Below are 12,958 nucleotides of genomic sequence, written 5' to 3' on the forward strand. Positions count from 1 at the left end.
TATTACCAGCCATTGATTAGACAGTTAAAGGAGAGGAAACACTGATAACTTCTTCTCTCACATTTATGTGATCTGTATTGAGGGGCGGCACATTTCCATCAAATCCATTCCAAAGTATGTGTATGTGGCTTTTCTACAAAATTGCCTCAATGAAGTCCACAATGTTTGTCAGCCGATTGAGTATGCCCATGTGTCATTGCATATATAGATATCTTCAGACATTTTTACGTAGCCAATTGTCTCCCAGTATGAGACATTAAAAGTGTGTGTTGCCCCAGCCAAATTTTTATAGTGTAAACATGTTTCTTAATTTTCAGTGTGGCCCTCAAAGACTCACCTTAAAGACTCTCTCCCGACTAAGGTTTTTTTTTATTAATATTTTTTGCACTGGTACATTCCCCCCATGCAGTAACGGATCCTAACACTTTTTTGACAGTTCGCCAATAATACCTTTTGCCTAATATTGCCCATGTACTTGCAGAGTTTTCAGTGTTTCTGCAGAAATTTTAATAGAGTGGAGTTCTACAGGTCTGCTCACCCTTTTCTCTTTCTCTCCGCATCACCTAACTCCCTTGGTGGTGCTGACATCTTTACCTGGAGCTTTTCTGGGTTTGGGATCCTCAGCCATCTTGAATGGTCAGAACAGAAAGCTTTGCCTCTCATGTATAAGCAGGGGAATTCATTCATTCATTCAAACAGGCAGGTAAGTTTATTTTATTGCATAAAAGACATAGCATATCCCTTCTGCCATAAATAACCTGTCTTCTCTAAATTTTTTGCATGGGTATGTATGGCCACACAACCAAATGACCTGGGCCACCTGGGATGCCCTAAATGTTGAGACTCCACAGCCTCATAGTTCCATCATCTCTGGTTTTGCCCTTTTTTAATGATTTGTGGAATAGTATAACTGCCTTTATTAGCTCCATAGCCAATGTAGAAATACCATTCTAGCCTCTGCTACTCTTGCTTGAATACTGATAAGAGGCAGACATCCCCACATCTCTTCTGAGAGCTAAACACGACTGTATTAACATCAGCCTGCTGTTTGCCCGACGGGCAATAATTGCCTCCTGGATACACCCCTATTCACCCGTGATTGATCATGTAATCTCCGGCCTCCTGTTCATCTTTATTAGAGTAATGCTGGAGGCAAAGCAGCAAGATGACACCTATATTACCCGTTGCCTCCAGAAGTTGTATAATTTCATTCAACTTCAACTTTTATCCCAAGCCAGAGAGGTCACCAAATATTGAAAGGTTTAAAAACTCCTTGTGGTACAAACACAAATAACTCATGCAGTGTACCTTTGCCACCACAATATTTCTCCATGGTTCAGCTCCTGGTTAGCTATGGTATTTTTATATTGGTTTGTTTTTTATGTTTGTATGTTTTTTTCCTTCTTTGTATGATAAACTCCCTTTATATGATACTTGTATTTTGTGTACATTACCCTGTCTGTTTGTCTTCTCTGTCTGATACCCCAATAAAACGCAGTATGTATGAAAGCAAGAGAACTAGATGGTTAATTTATATTGCTGTGGCCTTACTTGTTACCCCCAAGTCAGTGTTTATTCTGGACTTTCCAATTCATTTATGACATGAATTGTCTGAGCATGTATAATGTATACATGTTTCTATTTTAATGTTTATTTATTTTTTTATTTATTTTTATTTATTTATTATATTTATTGTTTTTAAATAAATTATTTTTGTTAAATATCTTTAAATAAAGTGTTTTGTAGATATCACTTGGTGCAATTGCTTAAAAACTAAAATATACATCAGTCACACCTATCACTAATTAGATTATTATTAACTTTTTTAAATAATGGAGATGATTATATTATTATAATTATGGTTTACTTTCTCATGCTACCTTTGGCCATATTCATGAGTAAGTGGATAGTGACTGGTGAGAAAATGGATATTGCCTTTTGTGAGGCCTATTTAATAGCTTGTACTGGGGAAAGTTTTTGATCAAGATATGTGACAAGGAATAATCATAATCATGTTAATATACATATCTATATATATATATATATATATATATATATATATATATATATATATATATATATATATATGGTGTAATGTAATACCTGTATAAAAATTTGTCTTTTTAGAAATATTAAAGTTGTTTTTATTTCATGTTGATCTTGCCTGAAAGTTCCCTCAAAAACCTTTGAATAGCTGGTACGGACACTAGATTTTTTCTGGCAGTATGTTATAAATGTGCAAAAGCTGCAGAAAAAAATGCTGATTTATCAAAAATTGATTATTGTTTACAGGTGTATGCTGTTACCTTTTAAAGAGGGGGGATGTTTAAACTAAAATAACATTATTTCACTTAAACATAACCTATAATTATACCCTCTTAGGGTGAATCACAAGGTCTGTGTTTAAGCAAAATATATTTTAATATTGATTTCAATATTTAATATATCTTCCAGTGATATTTGCATGTATAGTTGGTATCATTTTATGTAGCACTGAGTTATTACCAGTGCTTGAAATCACTGTCTCCCAGAGGATGGAATATCTTTACCATAGTCATAATGTAAGTCCATACTTATTTGGCGCAAAGCTACCAGTATGTTTTGGGATGTGGTATTAAACTAACATTTGGAAAAAACATACAAACTCATTGCAAATAGTGTCCAGGCCGGGATTTGAACCTGGGACCCTAGCGCTAGCCACTCAATTGCCAACAAATGAAATTTAAATAGTTGTTTCTAAGGGTACACTGGAAAGTAAAAAAGCTAATGTAGCATTATTGATTTGTTGGGTTATTGTGAAAAGAATGGGTTTTCAATGAGATTTACAGTTGGACAGCATCAGCAACCTCTTTTTACTGACTGTAATGTAATATTATGTCCATGTTTATTCATGATAGGGATGTAGGTTGAATTGTTCATTTATTTAATAAAACTGTGCCCCAACTTAACGAAAAAAATCTTTCATTGTAAAAATTCAGTGAGTTTTTCTTTACTTTCTATTCAGATCTTCTCAGGTCATGAGGTTCATTACGGTGTTCACAAATTGTAATTCATCTCCAAACCTTAATATCACCAATCTACCTTTAAAAGTGATGTTGGACCTTTTACTTGTAAGGCTTTCAGCTACCTTCTTTTAAATTAAAACTATGGACTTTTTTTTAGAAGTTTTACCAATATTTCCCATTATGGTGGAACTTTTTAAAGATTAATTCTACAGTTACACAGATTGGGAATAACTTTTTTGTCTTTATACTCTCCTCATTTGTTTGAAATGGTCAACCAATGTACTGATTAGCTTGAAAGTGTGCTGGGACCCCATATGTCTTTTATATCTATTGCAATTCCCTTAAATTACCTGTGACCCTGCCACTGATGTTTCTTTGTACATGCTGTAACCATACAATTGTTCAAATTTATTCCACCAATAATTTACACACGCTAGATACAATTGTTTGAGCGATGCAAGGAGTCCCCTGTGAAGGAGAAAGTGTATTGTAGGAACATGCATGATCAATGAACGACTGTACACACGATAGATAGCGAACAATCATCAGCTAATAGATCCGTTGTAAAGCTCATTCATTTCCAACGACAATCCTCATTTGTTGGTGTCATCTATTCCCTGCACCAAAGAAGCGTTTTGAGAAGTTAGAATTTTATCCATTTACTTCCACTCCTCTTCCAGATATAGGGTATATTTTCAGAATGGAACCCAATCCTGTATGTTCAGCATTAATGCATACATTTTGAACAAAAAGTTAAATGAACAGTTACAATTACAACGCATATACAAATATGAGAAAATAGGTTCAGTCAGTTACAAATGGTATAGTCAAAAGAATTATACTTTTCTAAATAATATATTTCCTGAGTTTTACAGCAATTTATGCTACCTAATATATGGATATTGGATATGAATCACAAACCTTTTGATTTTCAAATTGGTAGAGTGGAGATCTGCTGAGTTAAACCAGGACATAAAAGTATTCCTGGGCTGTGTAAAAATTGGATATAGAACCTATGATTTCTCTGGGCTGAGAGTTTGGCCTGATTTATTAAAGCTCTCCAAGGCTGGAGAGGATACACTTTCATCAGTGAAGCTAGAAAATCCAGCAAACCTGGAATGCATCTGGTCCAGAATTGAAAACATTTGCTAATAAATAGCTAATGACTTTTAGGAAATCCATTCCAGGTTTGCTGAATCACCCAGCTTCATTGATGAAAGTGTATCCTCTCCAGCCTTAGACAACTTTAATTAATCAAGCCCTTTGAGAGAATGAAAAGTAGGGCTTTAATTGGCATTTAAACAATTTTTGGTTTTATTTGGAACATGAGTTATTCATGTGCTTATACATACATTATATATGAATTGTAGATGTGGTAGTAGAACAACACTTTAACCCCCTGAGAATAGGGGTTTTAGACTGAATAATTTAGGTACAGGCTGTTAGAGTATTAGTCAACTCAGGAGTAGAATAAATGTGTGTGTTTCGCCCATACAGGCTTCTTCAGAGGTAGACAAGGCCCAAAGCTGCTGGATGGGAGGTTTTATCCCCCAGGTGGGTTAGGGTATTCTGGACCACCAAGGTGTTGATTATTTGAGGTGTATGTCCCTAGATACCCTCAAGGAAGTATTGAAGAATGTTCAAACAGCTAAAAAAGAAGTTTCCAATGGAAGTGCTGTAGCTACAGAACGTGATCCCACATGCCTAGCGTGCCCAAGTACTTGGCACTAGCACAATATCAGCGAAACTCTCTGCCCTCTGCTCTAAAGGATCTCCTGTAAGAACTTCACTCTCACTAGACACTTCCTCCTGAGCTAGTTTTAGATTTTGCTGATACCACAGAAAAGATTAAAGGATCTGCCATGAGCTATCCCATATAGTCTTGTATACTATTCAGTTCCTTTTTATCTTCCTTTTATCTTCTACCTCTTTTACCTCTTCGACCTCTATGACATCTATGTTATCTATTATTCTTTATATTCTACCACCTTTCCCCTCCCTAAAGGTAACCTTGAGTGTGACTCGAGGTAGAAAAAAGTTGCTAAAAGCAGTAACCCCCGAGTCCCGTGATCTCCGTCTTCTTCTCTCTTCTTCCGGCCGGCTTCTGCACCCAATGAGTCACCGGGGAGTTCCCGGTGACGTTGGTGCATGTGTACATTGCCAACGGGGCAGGGCGGGAAATTCAAAGTCCATTTGTATTGCATTCAATACAAAATAACTGTATTGAATGTGTAAAAGCAGTACATTGTTTTCAAGAACATTTATTTTACAATATATATATTAGTATGAGTATATTAATTTATTCAGTTTATTATTTTTACATGATTATGTGTTTAAAACTTTATTATACTCATACTATTATATTATACTGTAAAATAAATTTTCATGAAAAACAATGTACCGCTTTTAGACATAAAACCAGAAAGAAATGAACCGCTAGGGAGGTTAATAGTCTTTTAATTTCTGTAAATGAAAATTTTCCTAAGGTTTATTTCATTAACAGCAGGCACAAAATACATTAATAAAGTGTGTCACCTAACAGTTTACACTTACTTTTTTTCTGACAGCACAGTTATCCAATTAACTCCGAGAACCTGGAGATAAACAAACAGATGAGTATACAAGAATAACTAAAACAATACAAACAAACATTCTTTGATTAAAAACTGTACATAATAATAGTGAACTTCAACAGTTTGCAAAGAGGATAGCAATATTAGATATGAGCCGTGTTTCAAATATTGTTTCATATAGATTACAATTACACCACCATATTATTTCTTACCTTTTGATTTGACTTTCAGGTTGAATTTAAAGATTGTGGTTCCAATGATATTCCTGGCTCTGCATTCATAGACCCCATTCTCATTTCGCTTCACACTGGAAATGAGAAGCGTGGACCCTGAGCTACTGGATTTTACTTGATATTTCCAATTACTTTTGATGACAGTATCTGGATTGAGATGGACCCAGGTGTACTCAGGAATTAGAGAGTTTTTAGATGTCAGGCTCACTGTCAGCTTTATATTTTCTCCTTCTTTTACTGAAGTTATTGTGTTGTTGTCATGAGTCATAGACAGTGGACGTTCTGATGGAAAGACATTCAAAAAAATCCTGTAAATAGGTATGTTCATTTTTTTCTGGCATCACAAAATCCCATCACACAGAACTGGTATTCCTAACCATTGTGTTTATATTTTATACTATAACTTCATCTTTCATTAGGGCAAATAAATCAAGATTTTAGCGGCAGTAAGAGAAAACAATGCAACCTATTTCAGCTTCAAATGAAGTATAAAGCACATGGCGATACATAAACCGTTAGCATTTGCATTTAACATCTTAATAATAAATTGTGCACAATGAAATGGTCCACTAAAATCAGGTCACATGATCACTATGGCCTGCTATTTCAAACAATGCAGCCTATGAACATGAACTCTGGCAGGGACATTAGCTGATATTATTATTAATAATATTATTATTATTATTAATAATAATAATAAACAGAATTTAGCACCTACATATTACGTAGTGCTGTACAATAAATAGGGGTTGAAAATGACAGACGAATACAGACACAGAGCTTAAAATCCAGTAGGTGGGGATCATGATCATAACATTCTATTGTGGTGCTACCACTGAAATCAATGGGAGCTATTAACCAATATAACAGCCCCTCATGTATCTGGAATACTGGTAGAATCATAATAAAGTAAAAGCTATAGTGCATCGATTAGTGGTAGGGATTGCTTACAAAATGTTGCTTTCCGCTACTTATAGCTTTCTAAACATTCAAAACAGTTATCTATGGTTTTAGTCAGGTTCAAAGAACTGTGAAAATTTCATGTAATGATTTGCAAGAGCATTTTAATCTCAGTTTACTGAATATGTTGTCATCATCATCTAATTAGAGCATACTGACTGTATTCTGATAGCCCAACTCAGCTCAGAGAAGCAAGATATTCTATTTTGGTTCTAGGTGTTTTGATCTAAAATTAGTTAATTTCATGTACAATATGTGCAGTGAAAGCAACAATAAGTTTATTATTGTTTGACTAATCATTAGATAAATACTTATATAGTAATTGCTATTATCTCACCGAAAATTGTTTGACATTTGGATGTTTTTTCCCCATATTTCCCTTGACATACAAGTTCTGGTTGTTGAACTTCATAATCCAGATTCACACCTCGCTCTACATAGTTTTGTCCCCTATCAACTGTGCCATTAAATGATAGTTCAATGTCAGCTGCAGGTTGTCCTCCTGTCCAGGAGCAGATGAGCAGTGCACCACCAGTGCCAGCTTTTGCAATACAACTAACAGCTAAACTCTCCGGGGGTTCTGTAAAATAAGACACATAGAACAGTTAAAGGAGAAATTAGGTACTTTTTAAAATAAAGCATACATACAAATGAGCATACATAATTGGTTAAAACTAAATTAAGTTACAATTAGATTGTGTGGTATTTAGCCAACTAAAGACGTTTGAATTACACAAAAGTCGCCAATATTGATAAATGACAGGTATGTGAGCACTTACAGACCATTATTTAGAAGAGTCATGTGTTTATGTGGCCATAAAATGCTCAGCAACAGAAAGGTGTGAGCCCTTGAAAAGGGAAACTTTCGATGGTCATTACAGCAACATTCCAGCTATGCAATGAATGTTTCAGATCTTAGACACTCGCTAAAGAAAAAAGAACTTCAGACCTGCCTAAATAGCTCAGCTTTTCAAGGGTCACTGTATCTAAAAGTTGATATTTAGCTATATGAGCCTGGCAGGCTAAGTCCATGTTGGCCTAGGACCATACAGAACTGAGTAAAATAAAGGGAGTTCCTTTAAAGCTGTGGCAGATTTTGCCAACATTAGTAGTGGGACAGGTAGTAAAGCTTTATCTTCTTCTCAAGGAGAACATTCACTTTACTTTAAATGTATAAACAATGCCATTTTAAGAGATTAAAAGGTAGGTGAAATCTAAGGGAGACCATTGTAAATGACAGCTATGGCCAACTTTTGAGGATAGCAGTGCTTGGAGGCTCTCCCTACCTGGACAAGCAATGTGGGAAAAGGCCCAGACTGAGCATATTCACTTTTCATTCACTTTTCACGTTAAGGGCTTGTTCAGACAGTTAGGGAGATTGTGGTGCAGAACCCTGCCCATAAGGAATGAACAGAATTGAAGGGAGCAGTTCAGTATCGCCCACTGCCATTCACTGTAAATTTGAGCGGTAGTGGTAGGGGCAGCAGTCAAGCGGCTGACAAGGTACCCACATCCAGTGCCCAGGAACCTCTGTTTCTACAGCTTTTTTGACTTAAACCGAAAATTTCCTTTATGTTCCGAAACCATCAGAAATTACTATAGGAGGATTCCTCCTGTTAGTGAGCGATCCCTGGGCACTACAGGTCAGAATGAGGGCTTGCTCTAACATGTAGTGCACAGGGATTTCTCACTGGGAGGAGGATTCCCGCAATACTCCTCCTCTCAAGAGTCCCAAGTCATGCAGCTTGCATTAATAAATGAACGAGGCTGTGGGAAAAATCAAAGGATTTTTCCCACGCTGCATTCATTCATGAGTAGCCAGCGAGACTCACACTGTGTTCCTGGATAGAGAAACTCTATCCCAGAACACATAGTACAGGGCTGCAACAGCAATCAGAGGAGCGGAGCTGACAGCTTCACTCCCCGGATTGGTCTTGCAGGTCCCAAAAATTTGCTCTGTTTGGTAAGATAGAACAGCCCAATTTGCAGCGAGACCAAATTTAAAAAATTTGCTCGCTCATCCCTACCCAACACCACTATTTTCTTCTTCTCAAAGTTGTATTTTCGTAACATCTGAACATCTCTTCGGTCCCTTTTCTATAGCCATTAAAATTAAAATTGCCTCTCCTATTGTAATAATCAGAATTTTCCTGTCCTGTGCACTCTGTATCGGAACTCTTGATATAGTGCAAGGAAAGTTGTCAAGAAAAATATTTCAATATTACTTACTGGCCACACTGGGGTTCAGAGCATCATTGATCTCCTTCTCCACTTCACAGGAGGCCGGAGCTTCAAATTAAAAGAAAAGATTTCATTAAAACAAAAACGTCTAAGGTTTAAAACTAAAGCATGTACCTAAATATTCTCCAAAGTGTTAGCAAACTCTGCATGAAAGTTTACAGTCTAATTTTTTGGAATTGTTATTTAATATTAGAATTGAATAAGACAATCACAACACAGGAGTACAGATCAGAGCTGTCCATGCAATTGGTCTTTCTATATAACAAAAAGTGCATAATATGGTCCACAAACATAAAAGTGACAAATAAGTGGAGCCCAATAGGTTGTCTCTACATTGTGTGTGCTCCAACTTCTGCTAGATGTACAATCCAACAAGATGATGTTAGATGTGTATACCATGATTCTTCTGACCAGAAATATCACCAAAATAATCTTCAAAATTAAAGTTCTATTATCACTTTTAGTTGGATTGAACACATATCATTGGGAATACATTATGACTTCATCATAGCATTAGAAAACATTTAATAAAAATGTGATTGAGCTTTAAAAGTAAGCAATACATTTTTTAACTTTTATTTTGCTGGCCTTCCATTTAAAAAAAAGTAATGAAAGTCTACAAGTCTGATCTGTCTACAAAGAATACCAGTTGTCTGGCAGTAATATTGTCCTCTCTTGCTGCAGTGCTTTAAAGCAGTGATCCCCGACCTTTTCTAGCTCGCAGACCAGTAAATCCACGCACTGTGGACCGTGCATGTGTGGGGAGCCGTGTGTCACTGAAAGGGGAAGAAACTTTGTGACGTCAGGTTTCCAAAATCCACCCATTCCCCCAGTGGGGAGCCCTGCTTTAAAGTAAATGTACACTCCAGTTTTCTTTTCCTAATTTCTGTACAGTATTGAAAGCCCTGACAGATTTTAATTACTTTTAGATGGGAGACACGTATTACAAACACCATGTTTGATAAAAAGAATCTTTGGTGAGTTACATTTCTGGTGATACAGAAAAGAAATGTAACTCATCTAGTGATCTAAATTAATTAAAAGGTCAATATCACAGAAAGTAATAGGGCGCCGTATTGATGCTGTCGATTTCAAGAAAAAAAAAAATGACATCATTTTTGACTTATTTAATTATCCATAAATAATAATAAAGCAGACATAAACTACTTTTTTTACTTTACATAAAAAGATAGACAACCAGTTTTTATATTTTTTTTTGGAGGGGTTTAAAAACAAAAGGAGCATGAAGCCCCTTCCTTTCGATGTGGCGATAGAGATGGAATTGGAGCGCAGAGCCTCCAGGGATACCTACGTCACACATCCCAGGAAGCTTCTGGCTGCTCCTTCTGTGCATGCCGGATCTTAGACATGTGCACAAGGACCTTTTCTTCAATGGGTAAAAAAATTCTGATCTCACGCATGTACAGTGAGATTGAGACACTCTTTTTTCCCCATATACAGCACGCTACGTCACACCTCCACAGTGCGTGATTGGGTGATGTAGGCAGAAGCAGGAAGAAGAGAAATAAACATGGTGGTGCCCGGTGCATCCTCCACACTGGGACGAAGACAGATAACCAGACGGTGCTGGACCCTATCCAGGAAAACTATGCAGGGATTGAGGGATCTGCAGAAGTTTTTTTTTTCTTTTAGTTTAGTTCCACTTTACCAGAAAAGTCACAAGACTTGAAACAAATATACAGATAAGGTCAAATGAAATACAATGAAAAATCCAATGTAATAACCTATGTGACTAAACTACTTGCAGTGGGCCAGTAATGCAGATGCTCTGTGCAAATTTCATCTTGATGGATCAGGGCTATGGTTGGACATAGGTTGGAGTATTTATGTACTCACCTAATGCAGCACACAAAACGATGCTGATGGACACAACAGGATTGAGTTCCATGTTTGTAGTTTTTCTTGATCTGTGTTTGGGCTGATCTTCTGATTGCTTATATATGAAATCTTTAATCCCTGTTGTTTACTCAATAACCAGCCTAAATGGCTGGATAAGTTTATTTTTCTGGGTGGTTCCTGTAACTGCAGACTGTAAACTGACCGCAAGTGTAATGACAAGTTAATTGTTGGCATTGCTAAACCTTTCAGGTAATGCAATATCTTTGGCTGAGAAAAAAAATAATCGGATTATGGTAAAACTATTTTTCACCAACATTAGATAAAGAAAAGTTTTCTTTAAAAATTGCTTGGGAGTTGTCTTTAGGGCAGTTTAGCTAGTTTTATGTACATTCTTTTTTTTTTTTGCTTTTGTTGTATATAAAGTTCATCATGTAGTCAATTTAAATGTATACTGATTTTTTATGCACTTTGATAATGTATAAAATATTGAGAGTTTAGATCTTCATAACTCCTGTAACTCTGAGAATACCTTTAAAGTATGCTGCATATTTTACAAAACCTTGTCTCATTGACAAGAATGCGGTTTGTTAAAATAGCGATTTTCATCAATATCTCCTGATAAATATTTTGCCATCATTTTGCTCAACCTACCAGAAAACAAACATAGGCAGGGTACATAGTTAAGGGCCTTATACCAATTTCATATAAAACCTATTTCTCAATTCAATCAGAAAATACCTTTCCTAGAAATATATATTTTGTTCTGGTAGAGAAACAAATTATATTTAAACTGATCTTACAAAACATAAGTAACAAGATAGTCTTCATTCATTGAATTATTGATTATTATAATACACAGGTACTCTAAGGTACATATTGTTGTCCCCTTTGCTCTGCTCCACCTCAACTTCCTCCATCACCACCATTGTACCTCAAATCTTGGGCAAAGAACAGGTGAGGTGATAGGCCTTATCACCACATTTGTAACATTATTAAAATGGTGACTAACCCTTTTATATAATGTAAAAGCTTGGGTTTTTATTATTTTTTTATTGTTTTTAAAACAGTTTTGGGAAATGACTCCTACCTTTCCATCTTTTCCGCCGTACATATGACACATAAACCTCCTCCTTCCTACTGCACATGCCCAAAATCAGGCATGCTTCATAAAGGATTTGAAAGAAAGAATGAAAAAAATAGAGTTTGGCCCCTTTCATTTTTACATCTTCAGGAAGACATGTCACCCGATTTTGCTCCTGCACCATTTGAGATCGAGGCACATAAGCAGAACCCAGAAGAAGAATATGGCCCCTGTCCTATCTGCGCCAGAAAGAAGCTAGGAGGACATGAAACCTACTGGATTTTCGGGGTGTGATAGAGGGTTTTTCATCAGTAAAATTCTAAAATGTGCCATGGTAAATCAGTAAAAAAGAGAAAAGATAAGCTGCAGGCAAAACTTGTGAGTATTCTTTAAACTTTTTAAAGAGTTAGGCACCTGTTTAAAGGGTTAGGCTGCCCCCACCAGCAAACCTGTAATGGATTTCTCAAAAGTAATTTGCTATTTGTTGGTAAATGTTTTCAATCCTGTACCAGATCCATTCCAGATTTGCTGGATCACCCAGCTTCACTGATGAAAGTGTATCCTCTCCAGCCTTGGAGAGATTTATTAAATCAGGCCCATTGTTTTAGAGGAATTTTTGACCACTCTTCTTTAAAACATTGCTTCAGTTTCTGAGGTTTGCAGGTGTTTGTTTATGCACAGTTCTCTAATGTTCCTGGCACAGTATTTTGATTAGGTTGAAGTATGGACTGGGCCATTTCAAACGTTTGATTCTTTTCTTTTTAAGCCACTCTGTTGTTCATAGTTTGGAAATTCCCTTATTATAATAATAAACTTTATGTATAAAGTTTCAAAATGTAAATACTAATAAAGTACCTAATTTTGATAGAAAAAGAAGATGAGAAGACTTTTTCTTTCCAGGATTCTTTCTTTTGCTTTTCTTTCTGCTTTACAGTTTAATATCACAGAGAAGATTATGTATTATGATTGTGGCAGTCTTTCTGCCAACCACTGAGTCCCGTATTT

At 36.1% G+C, this 12,958-nt stretch overlaps 1 protein-coding gene across 1 annotated transcript; it reads right to left on the bottom strand.

Annotated features, from left to right (window-relative positions):
• Window positions 1-3,392: 3,392 nt before the first annotated feature.
• Window positions 3,393-10,929, bottom strand: LOC140341319 (V-set and immunoglobulin domain-containing protein 10-like). Its single transcript, XM_072426969.1, has 6 exons — window positions 10,870-10,929; window positions 9,001-9,060; window positions 7,109-7,351; window positions 5,791-6,093; window positions 5,559-5,599; window positions 3,393-3,622 (listed from the first exon to the last, which is right to left on the bottom strand). Exons 1-5 carry the CDS (start codon window positions 10,919-10,921, stop codon window positions 5,586-5,588), a joined length of 672 nt encoding a protein of 223 aa, XP_072283070.1. The 5' UTR covers window positions 10,922-10,929; the 3' UTR covers window positions 3,393-3,622; window positions 5,559-5,585.
• Between the last annotated feature and the right edge of the window lie 2,029 nt (window positions 10,930-12,958).

The sequence above is a fragment of the Pyxicephalus adspersus genome, chromosome 11, assembly GCF_032062135.1.
Source record: "Pyxicephalus adspersus chromosome 11, UCB_Pads_2.0, whole genome shotgun sequence".
Classification (NCBI taxonomy): domain Eukaryota; kingdom Metazoa; phylum Chordata; class Amphibia; order Anura; family Pyxicephalidae; genus Pyxicephalus; species Pyxicephalus adspersus.

What these genes read in the sequence shown, in the direction of transcription:
- LOC140341319 (XM_072426969.1), bottom strand. Translation starts at nt 10,921, where the DNA reads ATGGAACTCAATCCTGTTGTGTCCATCAGCATCGTTTTGTGTGCTGCA. An exon ending in TCTGAACCCCAGTGTGGCCA is followed by an intron (nt 7,352 to 9,000) that starts GTAAGTAATATT and finishes CTTATTTTACAG; the next exon opens with AACCCCCGGAGAGTTTAGCT. An exon ending in CAAATGTCAAACAATTTTCG is followed by an intron (nt 6,094 to 7,108) that starts GTGAGATAATAG and finishes TCTTTCCATCAG; the next exon opens with AACGTCCACTGTCTATGACT.